At 38.2% G+C, this 27,761-nt stretch overlaps 1 protein-coding gene across 1 annotated transcript in view; it reads left to right on the forward strand.

Moving 5' to 3' along the window:
* Positions 1–27,761, forward strand: part of LOC103249307 (receptor-type tyrosine-protein phosphatase kappa-like) — a 308,462-nt gene that overhangs the window by 143,001 nt on the left and 137,700 nt on the right. The window contains exon 4 of the mRNA XM_021707499.1: positions 14,199–14,470. Coding sequence (XP_021563174.1) covers positions 14,199–14,470 — 272 coding nt within the window. The remainder of the gene's footprint in view (positions 1–14,198; positions 14,471–27,761) is intronic.

Below are 27,761 nucleotides of genomic sequence, written 5' to 3' on the forward strand. Positions count from 1 at the left end.
TCCGTCATTTTCTTATAGTATTACATTGGATGTTCAAGGTCCATTATATGAGTGAGAACATGTGATACTCAGATCTTTGTTTCTGTGAGAGGTCACTCAGGATTATAGACTCTAGTTCCATCCAGGTTGCTGCGAAATTCATGATTTTGTTCTTTTTTATGGCTGCGTAGTATTCCATCGTGTATATGTACCACATTTTTTAAATCCAGTCCTCTTTTGATGGGCAGCATGGTTGTTTCCAGGTTCTTGCTATTATGAACAACGCTGCGATAAACATACGTGTGCAGGTATCTTTTTTATAGACTGATTTGTGTTCTTCAGGGTATATTCCCAGTAGGGGGATTGCAGGGTCATATGGAAGGTCAATTTTTAGAGCTTTTAGGAATCGCCACACTGCTTTCCACAGAGGTTGCACTAGTTTACACTCCCACCAACAGTGTAGAAGCGTTCCCTTTTCACCATACCCTCTCCAGCAGCTGTTATTTTTTGAGTTGTTGATAATTGCCATTCTGACTGGAGTTAGGTGGTATCTCAGTGTGGTTTTGATTTGCATCTCCCTGATGATTAGTGAGGTTGAGCATTTCTTCATGTGTTTGTTGGCTGCTCGGATGTCTTCTTTTGTGAAATGTCTGTTCATATCTTTGCTTTGCTTTTCCTTTGCTTGTCTTAGGCCATCTAGGACAGGACTGTAATGCAAAGAAGCAGGAAGATTTTGGGTTTAGATAATAATACTTTGTAAGTATAAAAAGTGAAAAGATATTTTCAGTTTGACAGTTCCCACTTCTGTAAATCCCCACAACAGTCCTCTCAAACAATACTTTTATTATATCTCAGACACATCTTTTTGGACCTCAGATTTCATAGTGGTAAAATGCTAGAGAGGAGAAGGAACGGTTGGGTGATTAGAAAGTGGCAGAGTCTGGCAGTTACTTCAGGTCTCTGACTTCAGAGCTCAAATTCTTAACCACTTCGTAATTAGGATTATGCTTTCATTTGGATGATGGTGGATTGTATGTTATTCCTTACTTTAGAATATTTTTATGAAGTGTCTTCTTTTGTATTCGGGAAGTTTGGTGGTCCTTAAGGATGAACAAAGGAAGAAACTTCCTTGGTTGCCATTCAACTGCCCCTGATTACCCCTGAACCTAAGGATGCAGTTGAGAAACCTTGTTCAACTCAAGTTCTTTTCTGATTGGTCATGACTTGCCATTTATTTATTCAGGAGTAGTTACCATTGTTACCCTTATGACCACTGAGCAGTTACAATCATTATTAGTTTTGAGTAAAAATAAGACCTAGTTGTTCTAGGCTGTAGTCATCTAAAAGGCAGGAACTTTCAGAGTCATAGGCTAGTTGGGTTGAAAAAAAACTTACGTCACTGAGTACAGCTAAAGGCATACCTTTTTTTTTTTTTGGGTTGGAGTCTCACCGTGTTGCCCAGACTGGAGTGCAGTGGCCGCTCCCGGCCACCTCAGCCTCCACCCGCTGGGTTCTGGCGTTCCTTCCGCCTCAGCCTTCCAAGTAGCTGGAACTACAGGTGCGCGCTACCACACCCAGCTAATTTTTTATTTATTGTAGAGATGAGGTCTCGCCGAGTTGCCCAGGTGGGTCTCGAACCCGCGGGCTCAGGCAATCCACTCACCTCAGCCTCCCAAAGGCGCAGGATTACAGGCTAAGCCATCGAGCCTGGCTGGGCATACCTTGCTTTATTGTCCTTTTCTTTGCCTTTTTTTTTTTTTAACAAATTGAAGGTTTTTGGCCACCTTGAATTGCACAAGTCTGTTGGCTCTATTTTTTTCAATAGCATTTGCACACTTCGTGTTTCTGTGTCATATTCTGTTAACTTTTCATGATAGCTCAAACTTTTAAAAAATACTGTTATATCTGTTGTGGTAATCTGTGATCAGTCATCTTTGATGTTACTCTTGTAATTGTTTTGGGGCATGGTGAACCACATCCAACAAAGATAAATGTTGTGTGTGCTCTGATGGCTCCACTGACCAGCCATTCCCCGGTATCTCTCCCTCTCCTCAAGCTTCCCTATTCTCTGAGATACGACAATATTAATATTAGGCCACTTACTAACCCTACAATGACCTCCAAGTGTTCAAGTGAAAGAAAGAGTCCCTTGCTTTCAATCAAAAGCTAGAATTGATTAAGCTTCGTAGGGGAGGTAGGTCTAAAGCTGAGACAGGCTGAAAGCCTTTTGCACCAAGCAGTTAGCCAAGTTGTGAATGTGAAGGAAAAGTTTTTGAAGGAAATTCCAAGTGCTGCTCCGGTGAACACATGAATGATAAGAAAGTGAAACAGCCTACTTGCTGATATGGAGAAAGTTTTAGTGGCCTGGATAGAAGATCAAACCGGCTACGATATTCCCTTAAGCCACGGCTGAATTCAGAGAAAGGCCTTCAACTCTGAAGCAAGACCCTCCGCCAGCCGAAAGATAATGACCTGGTGAAGACTCAGATGATAATTAGCATTTTTTAGCAGTAAAGTATTTTCAAATTAAGGTGTGTACTTTTTAAAGATATAATGTGATCATACACTAAAGATATAATGTGATTGCACACTATACTACTATACTACACTATAGTATAAACATAACTTATATGCACTGGGAAACAAAAATATTTGGTGACTCACTTTATTGTAATATTCGCTGTATGGCCTGATCCTGAACTTGCAAAATAAAATTTGGGGACCTTCAGACATAATAGGATGACTGAGTAGACCATTTTGACTTTGGGACCATTCATTTAGATGGCAAATGTAGAAGCATTGCACGCTCATTCTCTCCTGACCTTCAGTTCTGGCCTTTCATTATTAACAGGGCTGAAGTATTCCAGACGACAGATGGAGATTGTTAGCATGGATTTGGTCTTTCGGCAGTTTCCAGGGGCTGCAGGCTGCATTACTTTTCTTTTACCTTTCATTGTTCCTCCAGTCTTGGTTCGTTTGAAAAGGCAAGTGATGATTGCAAAATTGGCTACAGGACAAAGCCTCTCTTGCCTTTTGGGGTAATATAACTCTGATTATTCTCTCTCAAGTTGCTTTTCATTTGAGCAGGTACCGCTCAAAACATTTCGCTGCCACATATCACAAAAGCGGTGCAGGTTGGATGGCTGTCGGGGAGTGCCAGGATTTCAGAAGCGGAAGAACTCTTGCATTAGGAGTTCTTAAACTTAGATTTGTTAGTCCTTTAAAGTTGGTGAAGCTGTGTGCTTGTGTGTGTGTTTGTGTGTGTTTAGGGGTGGGTGTTGGGGGAAGAGTACTTTAAACTTATATTAGATTTCAAAGAAAGAGAGAGTGGGAGAATGAGCCAGGCATAGGAAGGAAGGAACTAAGGAGGGTTGAATCCCATCTGGATGGGAAGGGATAGACAGGGTTGGGGAGGGAGGCGTTCAGAAAGGTGGTGAACACAAGGGCCCACCAAACTGAAAGTTTCAGAAAGTACTGCTCTTCAACATTGTCAACCCATTAAGCTTTGAAAATGTTATTGTCACACCGTCTCTCACTTAATTCTCTCTACTGTTTTGTAGAGAAGGAAAGAATATATCTAAGAGAACAGCTGTTGCGCTCCTAACTCTTCTCATCAGTGTGCCTCAGCAGTCATACAGTCTCACTTTGTCCTCACAGCAGACCTCCCGGAAATAGACACTGCAACATGAAGAAACTAAGACAGGGAAAGGTTAAATTATTTGCCCAAGCTAGACAAGTGGATAAATGTGTGGGAAGGAGGGAAAATTGGAGTCCTGGAAGGTCTTGGACAGAAAAAGCAAAACATACAAAATTAGCCATTTCTCAATAAGAAACAGATGGCATTGATTCTTTTAATAATTTTATTGCATAGGTTTTCTGTGTCATAAGGATGAAACTAGAAATTTAGTGGTCAAAGTAAGGTCAGTACTTGCTTTTGCTTTCTAAGAGGTAGGAGGGGAAAGGTCTTAAGCTAGAGAACAGTGCTAGGCCCCGTTTCTGAATCTTTTTTTTTTTTGAGTCGGAGTCTCACTCTGTCGCCCAGACTGGAGTGCAGTGGCCGCTCCTGGCCACCACGGCCTCAACCTGCTGGGCTCCGGCGATCCTTCCGCCTCAGCCTTCCGAGTAGCCGGAATTACGCACATGCTACCACGCCCGGCTGATTTTTTGATTTATTGTAGAGATGAGGACTCGCTGCCCAGGCGGGTCTCGAACCTGCGGGCTCAGGCAATCCACTCACAGCTTCCCAAAGGCGTGGGATGACAGGCTGAGCCACCGAGCCTGGCTCTGTTTCTGAATCTTTACAACAGCAGTCAAACTCCATGACAAGTCTCCTGAAAAGAGAAATGTGCTACTTTCAAATGAAACTTTCATTTTAGTTTTTTGTGCTGTCTGAAGATTTTAGCTATTATCCGAAATCCACCCTTTTTTCTATTTTCAAATGCAGGTTAGCTACCTAGAACAAACATAAAGTCCTTCCTTATTCAGGGATGGAGAGAAATTTGATCTTTCAGGATGTGGCTGAAACAGCTTAATATTTTTTTAGGGCAACAGGAGGGACATTGTAGGGAAATTAAAGTTGTTGGATGTAGAATCCTGCAAAGAGGCAAATTCATTTCTTTTGTTTTGGAGTTTGGGGGGCATGTTTACTTTTTCTAATCTGACATTTGTAATGAGGGCCTAATTCTGTCATTTAGAAACCACCTATATGATGTAGGGCTAAACTTCATTAGGAGAGAAACATTATCTTAAGAAATAATAGAATGTAAAAACTTGAATAATTAAAAATAGAACATGTGAAGCTGGGCTCGGTGGCTCAGCCTGTAATCCTGTGCCTTGGGAGGCTGAGGTGAGTGAGTTGCCTGAGCCCGCGGGTTCGAGACCCGCCTGGGCAACTTGGCGAGACCTCATCTCTACAATAAATCAAAAAATCAGCCGGGCGTGGTAGCGCATGCCTGTAATTCCGGCTACTCGGAAGGCTGAGGCGGAAGGATCGCCGGAGCCCAGCAGGTCCAGGCTGCGGTGGCCGGGAGCGGCCGCTGCACTCCAGTCTGGGCGACCGAGTGAGACTCCGACTCAAAAAAAAAATTAAAAAGAAAAAAAAATAGAACATGTAAAAAAGTGAGAGCACTGATGTCAACTTTATCAAATTAATTTAATCTTTTTTTGGGAGAATTGTCAAGATTGGCAGCTTAGTTTAATATCACTTCAAATCTTATGATTTATTTTTCATTTTGACTATGAGAAAAGCAAGGCTTTAGAAAAAATTCATTATTTTTTGCTTGCCTTCAGGTAAGCTCACCAAGAGTTTACAGGTGGATAATCCCCCTCTGTTAGGTGCTGGTGAGCCAGAAGTGGTTTCTGAGCTTGAAAAGCTTGCACTAAGGCTGGGGAGATGCACAGACAGATATAGTATATTTGGTACATAAAAAAGGACATTATGTAAGTGCTATGGGAATGAAGAGCTGGAAACACAAATGGGCAGTTGTTGGATTTTGTTATAAAAACATTCATTCAGTTCCAGACTGAATGCTCCAGACCTTGCTGTAGTTTTTTGGATGCACAAAATTCATGCGATTTCACTTTTCATGCAATTTTTCAACCAAATAAATTAATTAAGTGGCAAGTGCTGTGGAGAATATAACCAAAAGGGATATGCTAGAAAGAATCTTAGAAGGAAATACTTAGTTCATAGATCAAGGAATGCTGCACTCATAGGTGATGTTTGAACCTGAATGACGAACATAAACCAGCTGAGGAGCATTTAGGAAAATTCAGTGCATAGAGACTAAGGCAAGCATATGCTTGGATTTCTTGTAGGTTAGAAGAAATGCCACCGTAACTGGAACATCCCAAGTAAGGGAAGAGAGGTGTAGGAGATTATGCCCAAGAGGAAGGCCAGCGCCAGGTTGTATTGAAGCTGAAGAGCTAGAGAGTTTCAGTTTTATCCTCAGTGCAGTGTGAAGATGATAAAAGATTAATTGCATGTGTTGAAAAAAATTAATCTGGCTGCCTATAGGAAACCCCTGTGAGGCTGCTAGTGTGGAAATCGTGAGCGCCGTTAGAATCCTGGTGTAGTTATCCTCCTGAGAGGTGATAGGAGTTTGGTAAACTAGTGAAAATGCAGAGAAGTGGAGGACTTGGGAAGAGGGCTTAGAAGTAGAAACAATAGAAATTGCTCGTGAGTTACAAGAGGTAACTGAGGGAAGGGGCAAAATCAAACTGTTTCCTAGGTTTTTAGTTTTAGTGATTGGGTATATTATGTTGCCAGGTAATCAGAAGAAGAAAAATGGTGGCGGGGAAAAAGGCTTGAGAAAAGAAGATGGGAAGATGAAAGAGATTATGAAAGGTAGGGTAATGGCATTGCCTTCAGCACAGAGGTAATAGCAACAGAAATACTTAAAGATTTCAATTTTATAACAAAGCAAAAAAACCATCCCCAGATTGGCTGAGACCCAAATCATGATTTCAGTTGTCACTCTTATTTCTGTAACAGTAACCAGAGATCCTGATTATTACTTCTTAAGCTGTCTGGACATGAAATAATATTACTGTATAGTATCTTTAGTTTTTTCACACCAACAGTTTCTGGCATGTTCTTTGTTTCTGCTGGGTAAATCTCACTCAATGCCAAGAACTAACTGTTTTGCACAGAGTGTTAGTACTTTGATACCTATTTGAAATAGTCTTAAGAACAGAGAAAGACACTTTTCTAATTAGGATAGACAATTACTTAGTTTTCTCTACTCTTCTGTTCATACCTAACGACCCAATTCTTGGATGATGGGAGAGCAAAATGGAAGAAAGCCCTCTGTGATGGTGAATTTTATGTGACAATTAAACTTAACCACAAAGTGCCCATATACTTGGCTAAACATTATTTCTGGTATGTCTATGAGGATGTTTCCAGGTGAGATTAACACTCGAAATAGTAGACCAGGTAAAGAAGATGGCCTAATCCAATCCACTGAAGGCCTGAATAGAATATGGGGTAAGAGGAATTTGCTATGTGCCTGAATGTCTTCAAGCTAGGCCATCAGTCTTCGCTTATCTTTGGACTCAGACTCAGATGGAAATTTTATTATCTGCTCTCCTGATTATTGGACTTGGACTGAGACTTGAACTGGCATTTGTATCATTGACTCTCTTGATTCTCAGGCCTTCACACTCAGATTGGGACCGTGTCATTTGCTCTCCTGCATCTGGACTTCTCAGCTTCCATAATCATGTGAGCCTGTTCCTCATAATAAATCTCTCCTATATGTAAAATATGCAATAGCATATTGTTATACATGATAATATACTCCTATGTGATGTATATAAAGGGATTTATTATATGGGATATGTGTATGCGTTTACACACACATTACTTATTGCTTCTTTTTTTGCTGGAGAACCCTGATGCACAGACTCTTTATATTTATACTAGTGTAGAAAAATCACTTCTGGTTTTCATCCTCCAGGCATCTCATATCCCAGTGAAGGGTTTTGTTTCTTAACTGATTTCATAGAGTACGTACTTATACTCTGCAGAAACTGAATGAGTGAACTAAATATAAATAAAAGGATTAATATTTTTCCTCATTAGAACAGGAAGATTAAAAAATTATGTATATTAAAGTATGGTGGTTCTCCATATGTTGCTCTGGGATCACAAATAGGTACCCAGTACTCTTTCAGGGAATCTATGAGTCAAAAGTATTTTCACAATAACCTGAAGATATTCTTTTTTCTCGAGTTGGAGTCTCACTCCGTTGCCCAGGCTGGAGTGCAGTGGCATGCTCACGGCCACCCCAGCGTCGACCTGCTGGTCTCTGGCGATCCTTCTGCCTCAACCTTCCTAGTAGCTGGAACTTCAGGTGCACACTACCACACCTGGCTAATTGATTTAATGTAGAGATGAGGTCTCACCAAGTTGCCCAGGCTGGTCTTGAACCCCTGGACTCAGGCAACCCTCTCACCTCCGCCTTCCAAAGTGCTGGGATTACAGGCTTGCGCTACCACACCCAGCCTCTTTTTTTCTCTCTCATTTTCTCATGATTGTATGGAAGAATTTCCCAGAGACCCCATGATGTGATATCATGATGGAGTGAATGAAGAAGTAAAATTGAGAACCTAGCTAGTTTTTATTAAGTCAGACGCTAAAGAGATTTGCAAAAAATAAAACAATGCTTTATTACTGTTTTTTTGTTTTGGGAAATTGTTACTTTTTGTTAAAATATGGTAACCAAGTTAATAAATTATTGGATTATCGCTAATCTTAAACCAATCAATAATAAATTTTGAAATGTCTTAGTTTTAGTTTGGAATGTGGTCAATATTGATGCAACTCACAGATACAAAAGTTCTTTGAAGTTCTCTTTTTTACAATTGTAAACAGGCCCTGAGACTAAAACGGCTAGAACACTTACTCTAATAGACGGTTTGTTATATACACCAGAGGGCTTCTGACAGCTATTTTAAGTATACTATGTTAGTAAACACTGTGCTCTTCCATTAAATCATTAAGTCTGGAAGCGGCATCAATCAGTCCCAATTGTTTTTATTTTTGTTATTCTTTTGACGTTTTCTGTAACTTACTGCACATGTAGGTAGAGCGAGTACTTTTTCTGCTGTTAATGTTGTATTCTAAGAACCAGTCTCTTTGTCTCCTCATTCAGTCAGCCAACTAATCAACTAACAAGTGTTTGTTGGACTACTATATGCCCTTGTTAGATGGTATGCCAGTTATCAATGTATTGCCTCAGAGATCCAAATCTACCCTTCATTACCTGCTCTGCGATTTGCCCCTTAAGTGTTTCTCCTTTACAGCTAGCACAGTGTTAATTAAGCGTTGTCAGCAGAGGGCACTGGAGGGACACTTGAGAAGGAAGGAGCTTCTGTTCTTGGTTGAATTGTGCTTCTGTTGGGTTCTTCTTGCTGGTACTGCCTGGCTGGCAGTGCTGTGTACATGCAGCTTCTATAGACCCCAGGTGAGCTTACAGCCCCAAACCTGGGCTAGTGTCTACCTTGCTGTGGCACACAGTATACCCTAGGCTTCATACCACCTTGCAGCATGGGGAGTGTTTCCTGCTCTCCTTGCTTTCCCAGAGCAGGACCAGCAAACTTCATCATCTGCAAGAGCAGCTTTCCACATTTGTTCCTTCCTTGGGTAATCTGCTTATGCTTTAGGTAGAGACAACTTTAAAGTTTCTACCCCTTTATACGTAAGGATTTTTTTTGTGTTACCCTTTCACTGTTAGATTTACTGTGTGGCTTCTCTCTTCTGATTGGACAGCAGATGAGTCAGGTGTTTTCTAAGAGAATATTATTATTCTTCTGAGAGAGAGAAATAGCCCCATATAAGTTATTTAAAATTTGTACAAAAGCTGTATATGAAGGGCCAGAGTCAGAAATTCAGAAACCATAAGCCAGTTGTGTAAAAGGAAACCGACATGGTGAGTGGAGAAAATAGTGAGGGTTTTGTCAGATTGGAGAAGGTTTATGAAGGAAAAATGAGAGGCAAAGTGACCAAAGTATATTGGAGCAAGACTGTGGAAGCTTATGAGTACTCAGCAGAGAAGTTGAACTTTCTCTTTTAGTTTATAGGGCACATTCAGTAGATTTTTAAATAAGAACTGGCAATAAAAATATTATGTTAATGGACTCAAGTATACAAACATACCCATAGTAAAGGAGCTTTAAAGTATGGAAATCTATTTATCATTAATTATTTTCTTTGCTATTAATCCAGTTTTCCATGTTAATACGTTATTCGAAAAAGTGCAGCTTAAAGATTAAAAAATGCATTAGTATACAAAATCCACAGAGCATTACTTATTCATCTAGATATTAGATTATGGTATTTATGAATATGGAACTTGTTTTCTTTGACTATACGTTTAGTAAAAACTGCCATTTAGTATAAGTATGCTCTGCTTTTCTCTCTCTTTTTAAAGTAAATTGAAATAAGTACCTGAGCTTTGTGTTGTGTGTGTGTGTGTTTTTTTCCCCAAAGCCTAGATACTGTTAATCAGTAGGGCGCAAGCAGGATTTATTTTTTACAAGGGCGGAAACCTATGCTTATTTACTGATTATTTATCATTATTCATTTGATGTGCCTTGTTAGATAGTATTCATGTAGTCTCTGTTTTGATTTAAAAAGTACAAATCTAATGCCTATTCATTGTAGAAAATTCAGACAATGTACATAAGCGTATATAAAAACAGAAGACCATTGTAGCCTCCCAGATAATATACTGTTAAAATTTTGTTGTGTCTTTTTTCCAGTCGTATATACAAATTTATGTGTGCATATGTGAATGCATACATTTACGTGTGTATTTATTTAATATAAACATATTTTTTGTACATGCATATAATATTTCATAGCTTGCATATTTTACTTCACATATTGTGGCTATCTTCCATGAAGTGTTTCCAAGTAATACCGTTTTTTATGACTACATAATTGTTCATCAAACGAATTTGCCATAATTTTACAAATTGCCCTTTACGGATATTTAAAATATTTTATATTTCTCTGTTTAAAATAGTGTCATTATGAGAGGAACAGCTTTTTTAGTTCTATCTGTGTATATTTACATGATTGTCTATCCATTATACATTTGTAGACATGGAATTGCTGGATAAGAGGGTATATATTTCTTGAGGGTTTTGATTCTTATTGCTAGATTGCTCCCTAAAAGGGTTGTACTTAAAAAAAAAAAAAGCACATAAATTTTTCTCTTCTGTCTCGAATGATGTATTTGAGAACTCCATTGCTCAAGAGACTGTAAGGAATATTTGTAAGACCACACCAAAGAAGTTATGTTAATTAAAAGTTAGTACACATTGTATGTGTGTGAAAACAGATGTTTCATTATTAAGCCTTGAGATAGCTAAACTCTTATTAGAAATCTGAGGGATTAGTTAGCTAGTAACAAAACAGTAATAAATAAGCTTACATTATACCATAAACGATGAGGGAAGTGCATATCCTGGAATTTCCCAACTATAAGGATTGGGAGCGGTTACTCTGGGAGACTGTGAAAGTAATGTTTAGAAGTTGATAAGAACAGCACAGTAGTCTCTGTGTTTGGGATGATGGAGGAGAATCTTGTGTCAAACAGGCAGCCGCCTCCGTGGTGCTTGCTGGGTAAGTTGCAACTAAAACTAGTCAGTAGGCAGAGGATTTAGATGGCTTTTTGGTACTAGTGCTTGCTTCTTTCTTTCTGGAACTCTGCAGTAAATGCTTTACTGTTCCATAGCACTCAAAGCATGTTGCAGTAGCCAGGCAGCATTGAGAGAAGACCAAGCAGAAACATTTTATAGAGATGAATTATCAGCACTGATTTTCTTTATTATTTAACTTGCCTAAAATGCGGAAATCATTTAGATTAGCTTTTATTTGTGACTTTTGTCTTTCCGATGATCACATTGGTGACGTCTACAAATGAATATATTTTGTTCCTCTTACTTCTGTAATAAAACCATTAATTACTGTAGTGTAAAATACAATTGGCTGAAAATTTCTAAATGGTCTTAATGGTAAATATCATACTATATAATTAAAATATGACACAAAGCATATATTACTCCAAAGTTTATTTTATAATAGTAGACAATGACTATTAGAAAGCCAGTAAGTTCACCTCACCCCGGTAAGAATGACCATCATTAATAAAACAACAGATGCTGGCAAGGGTGCAGAGAAAAAGGAACACTTCTACACTGCTGGTGGGAATGCAAACTAGTGCAACCTTTTTGGAAGACAGGGTGGCAATTACTGAAAGAACTAGAAATTGATCTTCCTTGTGACCCAGCAATTCCCATATTGGGAATATACCCGGAGGAACTCAAATCATTCTACAAAAAGGATACCTGCACATGTATGTTTGTTTCAGTTCTATTCACAATAGCAAAAACATGGAACCAACCATGTTGCCCATCAAAGCTGGACTGGATTAAAAAAATGTGGTACATATACACAATGGAATATTATGCAGCCATAAAGACAAATATATGGACTTCGCAGCAACTTGGATGGATTTAGAGTCTACCATACTCAGTGATCTATCACAGAAACAAAGAACAGAGTACCATATGTTCTCACTCATAAGCGGATCTTGAGCAATCATCATAATACTATAAGAAAGGAATTGGCAATAGTGGGAAACAGTCAGGGGAGGGGTGTGGGATTGGCAGTTGAGGGAAACTGCTACGGGAGGGAGGGACATGCCTCATCAACAAGGGTAATCAATGTTTGTATACCTAACCCTGAATTGTACCCCCCATCTTTATAATAATAAAAAAGAATAATTTAAAAAAAGAAAGCCAATAAGTCATTTAGCAATCACTACTTCAAAACTGACATTTTGAAGCCATAATTAATACAGACTTGTAAACATAATTTAAATGTGTTATCATCATAATATGCCACTGAGAAAACTGTTCATAGCAGTGGAGAAATAGGCCACAGGTACGTGAAGTAGCTGAGGCCCAGTACCACTAAGTAACGTAACCCGAGATCTTAGGGCTGGGCCCAGTTAAAAGCAACAATTGGTCTGCGATGCAATGGTGAATCTGAAAGACATCTTGCTAATTCAGCCATTGACTTCCGAATGTGAATATAACTAAGAATAGAAATATCCTGCTTCTATAAATTAGGTTCGGATCCAGGATATCCTGTTAAAAAAAAGATATAATTTCTTCAAAAATATACACGAACAATTTATTCTATTAATGTGTGGTCTGTGTGAATCAGGAAGAAAAATGAACAAGAATTCCTTCCAGCTTACAAGGGAAGATGAGTGCCGGGACAATGAAGTGTACATTAGTATCGGTCACTATCACTTTTGTATGCTTATTCTGTACTTGAACCCTGCTAAAGTGTTATATGAAGTCTTTACAAAAGCTCTCAACCATGCAGTACCACCCAATGAGACTTGGTCAGATTTGAAATTTGGTTTCTCAAATGGTTGAAACTCTTCTCCTTGCCATGATTTGAATCTGTTGTCATAGATTTTAATCTGTTTTTGTCCGAAGATTAATGGATTCTACATGCTGTCTGGTTAAGAGGACCAAGTATAACCTTTGTATATGAGGGCTCTATAGCACGACACCTAGTATATTTTGGTTAAAATTATATCCTAGGAAATAATGTATTTTATGATAAAATTTGTGTTCTACCTTAAGTGTGATAAATAGTTGTATTTCCGTTTTTGTGATATGTGCCTTTGTTAAAATCCAGTGATATGAGTACAATTGGTTGTCCTACTGGAGAGGTTCTTAGACTAAGATCAGCAGCCCAGTGTTCAAGTTTTATTTCTACATTTAGTCACCCCATGGCCTTTCCCTGCAATGTACAGTGTGTGTTTGAGTGTTGTGAGAGTAGGACATTTTTTTTCTTGGGCCTTCCTGCGTTAGACAACCTGCGAGTGTTTATTAAATCAAAAGGAGTGGAGTAGATTTGTGATTTCAGACTGGGTTTCTTGTAGCTCTAGAACCACAGGAAATGTTGAAGAATTGAGGATGGATGCAGTGGTGATTAGCTGACAGCTTAGTGGGTGAGACTTCTACCAAGTGGAAAATCTACCATGTGCCCAATTGTGAGTTCCAGAAATAAATGTTAGCCCTTCCACCAACACTACAAAGTATCCTTATTCTCTGAAGTGATGTTCAAAGTGGTAAGTACATCGCAAATGGTCATGCAGCTTGTATAAATGATGATCTTGGAATTTGAAATTAGAAATGTTTCCATAGCCTCAGCACATCTCCCTGTTCTGGATAGGGAAAAAGATGGGTGCACCCTCTATGTAAATCAGGCCAATAAAACTGTTTTTGTTTGTTGCTTTGTTTCGTATTTTAAAAGGTCTGTTTAGTAAGACTAGAGATTTTTTAGAGTGAGATCTGATTTGAACCAGAATCTACCCGGTCTACGGTAGGATTTTCAATAAGTTGCTTAATTTGGCCTCAATTTCCTAATTTGTAAAATATAATAGAAGGTTCTGTGGAGACTAAATGGGTTAATATATGCTGCATACTTTGAAGAATGTCTTTTACTTAGTAATAATTAAATTCACCTACTTACTTGACCGATATCTTTCTATGGCTATGTTTTAGATGATAGGGTCTTTTTGAGTTGGATTTAATGTTCAAAATGGCTTGGTAGCTTTTTATTGTTATACATTCCATTTTGCTTATACGTCTATTTAGCCTTATTATTTGTCATGTCATTTCAGGTTCCTATATGATAGTGGACTCTTCAAATCATGATCCTGGAGAAAAAGCCAGACTTCAGCTGCCTACAATGAAGGAGAATGACACTCACTGCATTGATTTCAGTTACCTCTTGTATAGCCAGAAAGGGTTGAATCCTGGCACTCTGAACATACTCGTTAGGGTGAATAAAGGACCTCTTGCCAATCCAATTTGGAATGTGACTGGATTTACGGGTAGAGATTGGCTTCGGGCTGAGCTAGCAGTGAGCACCTTTTGGCCCAATGAATATCAGGTAATCGCCTGTGCTTTTTCTGCTGTATGCTTTGATGTCACCGAATCTCACTGTGTGTGTAATATGTAGACATAGATGTGCACCCCATAGTAATGGGAGATTTTTCCCTTCTGATCTTCCTCATCCTTGTTGTTGAGGAAGTGTTTGGATACATTGGCACAAAGCCTTCTAAGTAGAGAAAATATTCCCACATATCAAAAACCAAGTTGGTTTGGGTCAAAAATTTGTTGGTTGTTTAGCAAAAAGCTACTTGTTGACAGATACATTCCTATGGCTTTGTTTGTACCTTCAAACTGGATTTACTTACCTACTTCTTGAAAATAACATATGGGAAGTAAGCTTGAAGTAGTGTTTCATAAAATATCTTATCTTAAGAGACATTTTAATTATAGTTAATTATTATTTCACTAATTTTTTCAATTGAATGGAATATAAAAATAAGTAAACAGAATAAGACAAGTTGTCCACTACATTTTTGGATTTTTTTCTCCCAGAAATGCTTAATCTAATTATTGTTAACCCAGACAACGAATAGGGTCAAATACTGTGACTGAAGTTATATGGTTTAACAAAAAAAGTCTCATTTACTAGTTTTGGAACATTGTTCAGTAACCCTCACTCTGAGGTTAAACTTGAAAACAGAAAGTTCTCTCTTTAAAAGCTCACTTTTGTGTTAAACCTTGAGATTTAAACTTTTAAAGAACTTTCCTATTTGTAGCTTATTATATAACCTAATGAGCATGCATTTATATAAAAGTATATTTTTTGATGGTCCGTGAGTAGTATATAAACTGATAATGGTTTTATTTCTACTTAAAAAAAAATGAACTATTAGGTTTGTCTTTATCCCTGAAAGTAGAAAAAAAATAATGCCTTGTTTAAGTTGCTTTGCCTTGAGTTGTTTTTTCTATTTTATTAAACCCTCTTACATCATAGGCATGGTTCCACAGGTAAGGCTCTCAGTTCAAGGTTATGAGTCTATTCAGATTTCAATGGATTTTCATTAGGTACTAGTTGATTCCATTATTTCTGAACAGAAGAATGAATCTCCTAAGACTAGGAGAGATGTCTGCTTTTTCAGGGTCCACGGCCTCAGGTGGGCTGCATATATGCTAGGTAGGTGGGTGGGAGTCTGAAACTAGTGAAAAAGCCCTGGTTGTAAGATAAGTGGTCTCATCTCTGACAACAGTGGGTCGATGACTGTCATCACCAGGTCACCCTCTCAGTGCATGATCACTATACTGACTTCATGAGAATCTGTCATCGGAGCTTAACATAGTATGGGAAAGAAGTTCTGATTCAGCAGAAGAAAATCGCCAACAGATTCAGCCTCCGTAAAACACATTAAAGTCCCAAATAACAAGTTAAACTAGCAAATCATTAAAAATGTGGATTCTGGAGTCAGATTGCCCGTGTTCTACTCTGCTTGCTACCTGGGTAGATAGTTCTTCAAGGAATCAGTCTGTTAGTTGTACCATAAGAACAAAAGCATAGAATAGATTTTGATAAATCCAATGAATGCTGTATCTATAGACTATTTTCCCTCATAACTAAGAAATGGCATGCAAGTTATTCTCACTAATTTTTAAAACATGTATCTTTAAATTACTGATGTTAGTAACATTTTCTTATGGCATAGATTACTGTAGTGTTAATTCTAATGCTGAGTTACAGTAACTCATACTAGATAAATGGTTCTTTGTTCTGTCTCATTTTGTGTGACGAAACTCCCTAGGTTACATATGCCTGTGGTGTATTTAAGCAGGCTGTGCAAGAGCCTGGGTGAGTTTCAGCCTGGCCAGTGAGATATTTTTGGAGATGTCTTGTCAGAGAAAAAGATGACTAAATACATGGGACCTATGGGTAAATGTCTCACAGATTAAAATCTGAGCCACAGATAATTCCTAAGTGATTGTTTTGCTCCCACATCTTTTTTCCTTAACCTGAAAAGCTTAATCAATGAGAGCAAATAACAGAGTATATTTATTCATGTGCTTAGTGCTCAATAAGTTACTTAATTGATGTTTTCATCAATTCAATCATTTAGATACCTAGTTGTATATTAATTATAGAAATAGCCAATGTAAAATAAACTATATTAGTGTATTTTTTTCTTAAGAAATACTACAAAAAATTAAAATTTCCATACCTTTTTGATAGCGTTCAAAGCCAAATAATGTCAAGTTTTTGGTAAGGGTTGGTTTGCAGGCAAAACATAGTAGAATTTTTTTGGTAGATGACTTCAGTGTTGATCATCTCTATGTTTAAAGAAACTCAATTGCTTTAAGTACCAGATATCAGAGGCCAGTTTTGAGATCCCGTTAAGGAAACTTGGAGACCTGACTTTTTATTCTTGTGATGGAAAAGAACCACCTCGCATCTGTAGAGAGGCATGTGTCAGACTTGCCTTACAAAGGAAAAGTCTTACCCTACAATGTTTCTTTCTCTCTGATCAAACCTGCTCAAGTCATTGGCTAGAAATGTTTAATATAAAAATATATATATTTTAAATTTTATTTTAAAAAAGTATTACAGAAAATAAATTTGCCCTTAGGAAACAAGCTATATCACATGACTGCCTTAATCATAACATAATTTGACTGTGATCCATGTAAAATATCTAATTTTGCATAGAACATCCTATTAGACTTCCAGAATGAATTAGCTTTAGATTGTGGACAAACTTTACCAATGAATTGACCCATCAGATGTCATTATTTGATATTTCATACTTTGACTTTGTTTTTGGCATAGTTTATGGAGATCTGTTTGTCCTGGCAATAATTATTCTTCTTCAAGACTTGTCAACCTCATGAATGGATGAGAAAACTGGCTACATAGAATGGCAGATTGTACTTTTAATTCCAGCCATATTTTAGCAAGTCACGGGCATTCTTTGTCTTTTCTACGTTTTAGCAGAGAGATATATTTAGTTTCAAATTATTCTTTGCTTTATCAAGTTCTAGAACTAGTCTCAATAATTAGCTGACAAGGTACGTTTATGCTTAAGGATGGGGAAAATTATGCGAAATGCAAATGCTCAAGTTCTTTCAGCTAAAATTCACTATACTGAAGATTGCGATACATTATATATATATATAAAGTAATGTATGCGAAAAACAACTATTAAAAAAGAATAGCTTACAAAAGGTCATTGTCATTATTGCTTGTAGAATCTTATGTTCTGTATTTTCTCAGCTGTAGTCATTTTATTAGGTTCTTAACCTTGTTTGCAGGGTGCTAAGGAGTAAATAATTTAAATGCTGTATTTTAGTAGAGAAACACAAATAAACCATTTTGGAAGTTTAGAGAATAGAGAGAGTACTCTTCTGTTCCGGAAAATCAAGGCAAAATCAAGGGAAGCTACATGGATGTACTTTCTGCTCTTAAGGAGCTTAGTCCAGATAGATGTGAAATATACTTTGATAGAACTTGAAACATGATGGCAATAGTTAAGTGACTTAAGGGGCAAATACAAAATATAGTGGAGACAAGCAAAAATGAAAGATAGAGTTGTTTTCAATGTAATTTGAAGCAGAAATGGGACTAGAATCACCTCTTGATTCCTCTATTCTTGATTAGTATGCTTTCCACTGTACTGCATATTTTCTCTTAAATTACAATTATTTAGGGCCAACACTTTCTATAGTCAAACAGAACGAGCAAATCTCAATTTTGTTTTTGACATAATCATTGCAGCAGTACACTAATATTTCAGGAGCGAACTGTTTCTCCCCTATGTCTTTAGAACAATAGATGTCTTTTCAGCTTAGAATACTAATTATAGAATTTATCGTATTACATTTGTGCTATTTGCCATGGTTGCAAGATGCCATCCTACCTATTTTGTTAAGCCTTCAGTAAGTACTGCAGATACTTAAATTGATTGCTAAATGAAGTAAACGGAAGAAAAATCCTCATGAAACATCATCTTGGTGTTAAATTTCAACTGAAGATCAGCATACCTCTAAAAGTGTAATTTTCTCCACTCTGGAAATCTGACCTGTCTTACGTGCATACAACTAAGTTCTGCTTGGGGATTAAATCCATTACTTTCTTACTGAACAGCGAAGTTGTTACTAAATGAGGCAGGCAGACGTATGTAACTTGCAAAACTATTAGTGGAAACCTAATCTGCTGTTTTCCATTAACTGGGTGCACGTCATTAATCACAAAAATGATGCGTGATGAAAACTCAGGGGCTTGGTCAGAAATTGGAAAGTGATAATATAGCAGAAAGTCCCATCCCCCCCCCCCCCGCCCCAGTTCACTGAGAAGCAAACATAGAACTTTTGCAATTCATTTTCTTCCTACCATTTTCCACTGTTTTTCAAAAATGTAAGAACGGGACAGGCAGGGGATTTTTTTTTTCTGATTTTGGTCTGCTTTTAAGAGGGTTATATTAACATGTATTGTGCTGATATTTTGTCAACAGAAAGTTTGGTACACTGTTGAGACTCTGCTGGCTTCAGATCTAAGATTGGGACTCACCCCAAGTGGCTTTTCTTGAGTAACAAAGCCTGTAAAAGATTGATCTTGGGGCACAGTGGGCTTTGTGAGAAGAGCATGTTCACGAGCCATCCATGCACAGAGTGCGGGAGAGAGGGTGTCAGCCTTCCGTCATCGCTCTCACGATTCTTCCGATTTGTGCTTGTCTGTGTTCGTCTGTGTAGTGTCCCACTATAGTATTTTTTTTTTTTTTTTTTTTTTTGAGTCGGAGTCTCACTCTGTTGCCCAGACTGGAGTGCCGCGGCCGCTCCCGGCCACCGCAGCCTCGACCTGCTGGGCTCCGGCGATCCTTCCGCCTCAGCCTTCCAAGGAGCCAGAACTACAGGTGTGCGCTACAACCCGGCTGATTTTTTGATTTATTGTAGAGATGAGGTCTCGCTGCCCAGGCGGGTCTCGAACCCGCGGGCTCAGGCCATCCACTCACCTCAGCCTCCCAAAGGCGCGGGATGACAGGCTGAGCCACTGAGCCCGGCTCCACTCTAGTATGGAGGGCAGCAAGATTTTTTCCCACTAGATATAGCTTACAGAGGCAACTTCTTCATTTATAGGCATTGTCAGTGACTCTGGTTCCTGATTTTGTGTAGCAGTGTTGCAGATACTCTTAGCTGTCGATTTCAGTTAGTCCATCTTCTCTCTTTCTTTATATTGGCAGGACTCCCTTCTACCCTACTTGTTTTCCCAAGTTCCTTTGTGGGTAAGGGTGACCACATGACCTAGTTCTGGTTAATTAATTAGGAAGGAGAGTCTGCCAGGAGACTTCTTGGAAAGATGTTCCTCTCTGATAGGAAAGAGAGAGAGACATGTTGCAAGAGAACATGGTTCTTGGTGCCACTGTGGTCTTGTAACTGCGAGGAAGAAGATAATTAACAAACTGAGGGTGACAGAAGAAAACGTTGAAGGAGCCTGGGTTCTATTAATAATAACAATAATAGTAGTGGTAGTAGCGATTGTTTAAAGGAGTTTTATGAGTATTCTGCTATGTAGCCAAAACACCCTAATATAACGTGTCACGTCTTTCCTGAGCGTTCATACAACCCTACACATATTGTTTGTGGCTAGGACATGTGAGACATATGGCCGAATTAAAAGTATGCATATCTACCTATGAATGAAGCAATTTATATTTTTCAGTCTAGTTGGAGAGAGAAGAAAAATATATACTTGAAGCTGTGACTAGGGCTGTATGACAGTGGATCAATGACTGAAGGGGATAGAATGGAAGGAAGGAAAGATGATCTCTTGAGTGCCTGCCATGTGCAGGACACTAGGCTGAATACTTTCATGTGTGCCATCTTTAATTTGTTTTAATATTTGATCATGGTCTGGGTAAATATGTCTTACCTTCATGCCTGGATTAAGTTGTGGTTATTTCATGGTGGGTCAAAATTATTTCTTTTTTTTTCTCTTTAGTAATTTAGTCTGGCTTTTATATGTTTGCACTTTACCCGTATCAGTGACTTCTGAAGGTAACCAGAACTAGATAGGCTTATTTTAATTATGGCAGCAGTAATTGCCTGCCATGGTCACTGTGGCTTATTTTCACACTAGCAAAATGTCTTCTGTTTGATATGCTGTTAACAAAACCGTCTTTGCTGTTGCTTTTTAATCTTCATGATTCTCTGTTGCAATTAAAGTCTTTCAAACAGCATTGGAAAGACTCTTGTGTTGCTACAGTCATTGTTTTCTTAAAACTTATAACCCTGTGAGGGTGATTTGCTTTTATTGCAAAATGTCAGCTCTGCTTTGGCTTTAAACTGTTTGTATCGATTCATTGATGAAACTTATGATTGTGTGAAAAAGTGTAAACAAATGCACAAAAGAGTCCTGCTAGTTAACAAATAATTACTGTAAGTGTGTGACAAGTCTCTTGCTATTCTGCTCAGTCATACTTATTTTTAGGTAGGGCGGTAGGAGCTATCAAGGTACTCTTCATTGTTTCTTTTGAGAAATATTTTCATGAAATTAATTCAGTTCCCTTGTAGTAACTGGTTGAAAAGTCATGATCAGTAAAGAGAGAGTCATTGTTCAGTTTATCACTTTTTCTTCCTTAGGAGTTTGTTTTATCCCAGGGGAACAGGGAAGGCAGATGCTATGAGGTGGAGTGGAAGAGGTGTCACTTCGAGGCAAGCTCATGCGACTTGCATTCACTTCAGATTTATGAAACTGAATGAAAACATTCTGATTTCTTGTTTTGCATACCTCCTTATTAGTTACATTTACCAGACAGGTGAATGTGAGAACCATTTTCTTCTAAACTTGCTAATGGTGTTTCTGACAATGTTATACCATTTCATGTCATATATGAAAAATATAGATAACAATATAAAATCAGTTCCTTCTTCAGTTATTTTTGTCTGCTGATTTTGGTTAGTAATTGGAATTGGTCTTTTTCTTGTCTTTTCTTTTCTTTTTTAGGAGCTTCCCAGTTTCTGTACAACTTGAATTTTTGTGTGAACACTTTGTTCATTTTCATTGCAAAGACGGCTTTTTCTTCATTTTGTCTTCATGTAATACTCATATGTGAGCAAAATATTGGCTCTCCAAGAGAAAAACAAAATGAGTTATAGGTTTTTTATCAAAAACTTAACTTTTATGCTGTAATGAGTGATGATTTCCGTTTCAATAATTAGAACATAAAATTAAAGGATGTTATCTATTTTGCTATAATTTTTTTTAATTGAGAGAGTATATTAAAGAGGAAACATAAGGGAAATGTCTGACATATTTTTAGTCTGTATCAATTTTATTATTTTCATAATATTACATAGAATATAATTATTTTGTTAGTAACACAAGTTGGAATATAAAAGAAAACAGATTTGGACATTGTAATTTTTAATCATGTAAGCTAGTGGACAATTTATGGTTAATTTTAGCTGTCTTGATTTTCAAAGGCAGCTTTTAAAGCCATCATTATAAAACTAGTTGCTGCATGTTATTTCTACATTTAGTTGTAAATAACCGTTGCACATACCACTGGAATTCCCTGATGGGAATTAGATTCTTAATATTCTTTGAAAGATCTTTTAAAAAATCATTCTTCTCTGCTTTCTGGAAACAGTAAATCAATTCTCATTTTATGTTTAAAAATAAGGTCTAGAGTCATAAATTTATACCAAAGAATAATTCAATAAAATAATAAAAAATGAAAAGTTTCTAGTACCTAGAAAAGAAAGTTTTGTTCAGACCTAAACATCTTTAGATCCTGGCATTTTGCAACAACAGCACAAATATAATACTTGGAAACAGATACAGTGGTCCTCTGGTCAATATTTATTAAAAGACACTTTTGGTTTTGTTGTGAGTTTCAGTAATGTAAGGCTTACAGAGAGATGAGTTAAGTTTAGCCCCATAAATACCAGGATGGATTTCTGTCTTGTTTTTGGTTGTTGTCGTGTGTGGCAGGCTGAGTTTGTTATAGCTGGAGTCACGGGGGTAAAAGTATTCACCCCAGACAGTTATGAATTAAGAAAGGTAGATCTGTTAAAGGGAAGATATATTGTGAAGGGCTCTATGGGTCAGACAGCAGGGAGAGTGTCTCCTTTCTGTAAAGAGACAGAGGCTAGATAGAAGTATTTCTAAGACTATATTGGGGGTCCAGTGTGGGCCGGGGAACTGTGTCTTTGGGGGAGGTCTGCAAAAGGAAATTTCCAAGGTTTCTGACGGACTGATTGATGGTGGTATTTTTTTTTTCTTTAATGTAAGGTTAGTTAGCAGCAATAGTTAACTAGCAACAAATGATTAACTACATTTTGTTAATAGCTGGTTAACCAGGTTTTACAGCTCATTGCTGTTATCAGTAACTATCTTGGTAACATTTGTAAAATCTCATCCTGAGATTTCCTTTCTCAGTTTACCCAATTGCTGCTGGCCTAGCTGGGCCTTGTATTTCTCCACAGTTGTTGTTTCTTTGTTGTTGTCCTCCCTTCTAGTTTTGAGGGTGTGAGGGATGGGATGAAACCCATTCTAAGCAGAATAATAAGCACTTAACCAAATAAGTATGTACAGAGTATGTATGTTTTATTAGGCATTGTGACATGTTGCATGAGAATTAGAGGGTCTCATGGTTTTTATGGTGGTGGAAAATAGAGGCCATTTTGATTATTGAGTAAAGGTCTGAATTCGTTGTCATTTGACCTGTTTTCAGTATCCATTATCTTGTGTTCAGGTCCATTCTGTTAAGACCTCCTTGCTCTCACTGAGTGACTGTTGTGTGACCTTTTGAATTTTAGTCCCGCAATATGGGATGATAGCTAGTCTACTATGTTTTATTGGGTTCGAAGGAGATAATGAAAGCTGCAAAGCTGTCTAAATTATTTAAAGTCCTAACTTATAAAATAACAGGCACTAACTAGAGCTAGTAAAGAGACAATAGAAAAGACTTGGGATTCGCTCACTGCATTTAAGGGAAGTGGAATATCCAAGCCTTAAGGAGACATGAGACCCAGAATAGATCTTAGGACAATGACTACACTGACTTTCTCTCTGAAAGACTTCTGAGAAGGACTCATTCGTCTGTTTGCTGAGTGTTTATTGAGAAACCTAATCATGCCACCTTCTGGGTGCTGGGAGTAAACAGTGCAGAGTAAGTTGCAACTGTCCTATTCTCCCAGGAATTCTACTGGAGGGGTCAGAGAGGAAACAGCAACAACAACTGCACAACAGATAAATAAATACATGATAAAAAAGTTCAGAATGTAATTAGGTGCCAAAAAATTATTGAAATAGAAAAATGTGAGACTTGGGGTCTTAGAAACCACGTTAGACCAGGTGGTCTGGGGGGCTTATGAGAGAGAGGACCTTCACCTGGAGGTCTGAATGGCAAAGAGGAGCCAAGCATGCAGAGATCCCGGGAAATGCCTCGGGGGTCAGGAAAAAAGGAAACCCTAAATCTGGAAGGAGAGTGGCATTATGGGGAGAGTCAGGGATAGAGTGGCCAAAGGCTACTTTTTTTCAAGATGAGCTGGTCAGATTCCACTTTTATGGAGCTTCCAAGTCCAAGCAAAGAGCTTGAATATTTTTAGAGGATTTTTATCTAGGGATCCTGTTTCTTCATGCTTGGTCTTATCTCCAAATTTATATTCTTCTCTAGCCTTTTTACTGCTTACTCTCTATTCACAGCGCTTATTGTGCTCCATCTTGATAATGGTAACGGTTTTCTAACTATTTTCTCTTGCCTTAAACTCCATTATAAATCAATTACTTTTCTTGGGATGCTAATTTGCTGATATTGAGCTCCTCAGATTTGGCCAGCGTTTCCTTTGAAGTCAAAACACTCAGCTTTTATTTGAAGTTCTTCATTATTTGGCCTTAAGCAACTGCCCCAGTATTTCTACTGCTGCTACTACTACTGCTACTCTTATTATTATTATTATTATTATTACTTTAGTCAGAATGCTCTCATTGTTTTGTGGACAATTTGGCCTCTTTTTCCAAGTTTACATGTGACACATCTACCTCCTGAAATCTCTTTGTTTCTTCCTTTCCCTTATCCAAGTTCTTTTTATCCTTTGGCCCAACTCTATGCCTACTTCAACTTTGGTACCTTTGCTAACTCCTCCATACTCAATGGTCACTCCCTTCTCCTTGTATCTGTATTGTCTACAGTGCTGATTAGGTGTTTAGCTTTTATATATATTTCAGATAGTTTTATGTTTTTTTGCCCCCCACATGGATCATTGATCCTCTTTGAAAAGTGTCTGAGTGTGTCCTTAAAGTGATACAATATATGGTTCTTTGGATTTGAGAAAGCAATTTGATGAATTGAAAGCAATTCATCTATGGAATAGCATTATGAATTCACTGGGGAAAGTACAACTATTTTCATTTTAGAGATAAGGACTGAGAGAAGATCAGTGACTTGCTTAAGGTCATATTACTAGCTAGAATGGAGCTAGGACTCCTCTCATCTGTGAAATGTAGTCTCTATGAGGCTATTTGTTCATTGAAAATGATTTTCCAGTCTTGGTGTAAAAAAAAAAAAATTGACTTGCTGATTAAATATTTAGTGGTGTTATAAGAGTATGGTTATAATCACTTCACATTTATACAATTTCTCAGAAAGTTTATTCTCTAATATTATTCTCAGAAACATTATTATTCTAATAACATTCTCAGAAAGTTTATTCTCTAATATTATTTGTTAGTATATATATATTTAAACTGAATAATAGCTTTATGGGTTGTCCATCCAAGAATTGATTGGATGAAGTAAACTGAATACTTGAGGGACTACTCAGAACTTTGGTGAACTGAATTTCAATTTGCTTTTACAACTGAGTGTTTATTTGTTATTACATACTTAGCATTAATCTGGGCTCAGGAAGAAATCAAACAAAAAAGGTTTGAAAATAATTTCATAGTTTTCCCTAGGGAATAAAGTCCAATCAGGTAATTGCCCATGTGTTGATAATGTTTGATGGAAGGTGATTGTTAAATGGGATTGGTTATACAGTTATTTCTAATTCTGTATATGTTTGAAAATGCCATAATAAAACAATGGAAGAAAAAAGTCTTCTGAGGGAAACCAAACATTCATGTTGGTAGCCTTGTACTGCTATTTAATTAAATGTCCAGAGGAGTTGCTGGTGCTCAGAAAATGATCCCCCAAACGAAGGCCTAAGAAGCAAAAACTTCTCTCTGACTTTTTCTTCCCTAGCCTCTCACTTCTTATTCTCCCTCAAGGCTAGCCATAGAAACCATGGCAGGTATCTATAGAGACCTCTTCTCCAAGGTGAGTCATGGAAACCCCAACTCCTATTCCCCCAAAGCCAACCATAATACCTAAAAGTACTACTCTAACTTTTACCTGCTTTCCTGTGTAAGAACTGGCCATAAAGAAATTCTTTTTTTTTTTTTTTTTTTGAGTTGGAGTCTCACTTGGTCGCCCAGATTGGAGTGCAGTGGCCGCTCCCGGCCACCGCAGCCTCACCTGCTGGGCTCCGGTGATCCTTCCGTCTCAACCTTCCGAGTAGCCAGAATTACAGGCGTGCACTACCATGCCCGGCTGATTTTTTGATTTATTGTAGAGATGAGGTCTTGCTGCCCAGGTGGGTCTCGAACCCGCGGGCTCAGGCCATCCATTCACCTCAGCCTCCCAAAGGTGCGGGATGACAGGCTGAGCCACCGAGCCTGGCTAAGAAATTCTTATGACCTACCATTCTAGAAGGAGTTCTGTCCAATACCTAGGACTAAGGAATACTACACAGATAGGCCAACAAGAATATGAACAGACAGGCCTTGTTGCGTTTCCTCACCTTAGCCTACCAGCATTAAATCATACTTATTTTGGTTCAATCATATTTCTTTTTTTTGAAAGCAGGATTTGTTGAGAGGACAGAAAAGCTCCCACAGTGGGAGGGGACCCGAAGGGGTTTCCCTGTCCAATTATATTTCTGCATGACTGTCCGACCATACTTTATGGAACCAAAGCATAACAATGAATAGTTTTTGTTGTATCTTTGTATCTTCATGCTGAAGGCTCCCATGTCATGTAAAATTATGACTAAATAAACCTGTCATACTTTTCTCTGTTAACTGATTTTTTTGTTAGAGGGGTGTCAGTGGTGACCTTTATGATGGGGAGGAAAGGGATCACACCCTTTCTCCCCTTAAGGAGCAGAGAAAACGATACTACTAAAGGAACTCCAAGAAGGTAGGAATGCATAGGCTCTGTCAGATTAAAATCGAGCTGGTATTGTGGATATAAAAATTGTGTGTATGTAAAAGCAGTTCAGACTGCTTGTAAAAGGCAGTTCAGACTTCTCAATTACAAGGCATAGATGGCAGCCTCAAGTGGTCAGAAATGAGAATGATCATACTGTGTAAGGGATAGCTATACTAGTCTGACTGAAGTGGAGGTTTTTGAAATGGGGAGGGATAGATTACATGGAGTATGTTGGATCCTGTTATTGAGACGTTTCCAATCCAAGTTGGGAGATTTGTCTGTTTTGATTCCTCAAGGCTTCGGGACCCTTCAGAAGATGCTAATCAGCAGAGCAGTGTGATGACAGTGATGAGTTTTAAAAGTCATTCTTACGACTGAGCTCAGCAGATCAAAGGTGGGCCCTCACTCAGCGTTTGCTGACCATTCATACACTGCTATGATTCAAGCCCCTTCTGTTCAAACTAGCCACTTGAAGTTGTGACATTCAACGTTTTTGGATGATGACTTGTGGCAGGGGGTAGGGGCAAGGCATATTTTTATTACTCGGTTTCCTTTCTGCCAGGTGGAGATGTATTTGTTACGAAAAGCAATCAGGTTTGACAGACAAACTCACGTTTTTAAAAAAATCTATTCAAGGCTACTTCGTTTGTCTACAGAATGGCTAAATTCTGTTCATGTATGTTTATGCCTTCTGCTGGGATCGCAGGGAAACGTTCCCTTCTAATAAAAGATGAAGAATGTCCAGATGATGCTCTTCTTTCCCATCTGCCTGCTAAGTCCTTAATCTCCTACACCTGGGTGGCTTCTGAGCCTTTATTTGCTTTATGTACCAGTGACTCCAAGTCAGACAAGTTCTGTGTCGCGTGTGCCAAGTAAGTTTCCTCGTGCCGTAAAAGGACGTGCTACTCCCCCTGATCTCCTGGAAAATAAAGTAGGTTGCTGTTCTCAAATGGACCTGCTGGTGTTAATGCAGCCCAGCTATTAAATGGCATTCACTCACTGTATAACCAGGAGTGCCCCATTGATTGGCAGCGGGAAGCTTCTCGTTCATGTTGAGAATTCCTTTTTGCAGGGCCGCTCGCCTCGGAACTGTCAGTGGGCTGTCTTTACGGTGCA

Source organism: Carlito syrichta, unplaced genomic scaffold (assembly GCF_000164805.1).
Source record: "Carlito syrichta isolate Samal-C Ts95f unplaced genomic scaffold, Tarsius_syrichta-2.0.1 Scaffold118959, whole genome shotgun sequence".
Classification (NCBI taxonomy): Eukaryota; Metazoa; Chordata; class Mammalia; order Primates; family Tarsiidae; genus Carlito; species Carlito syrichta.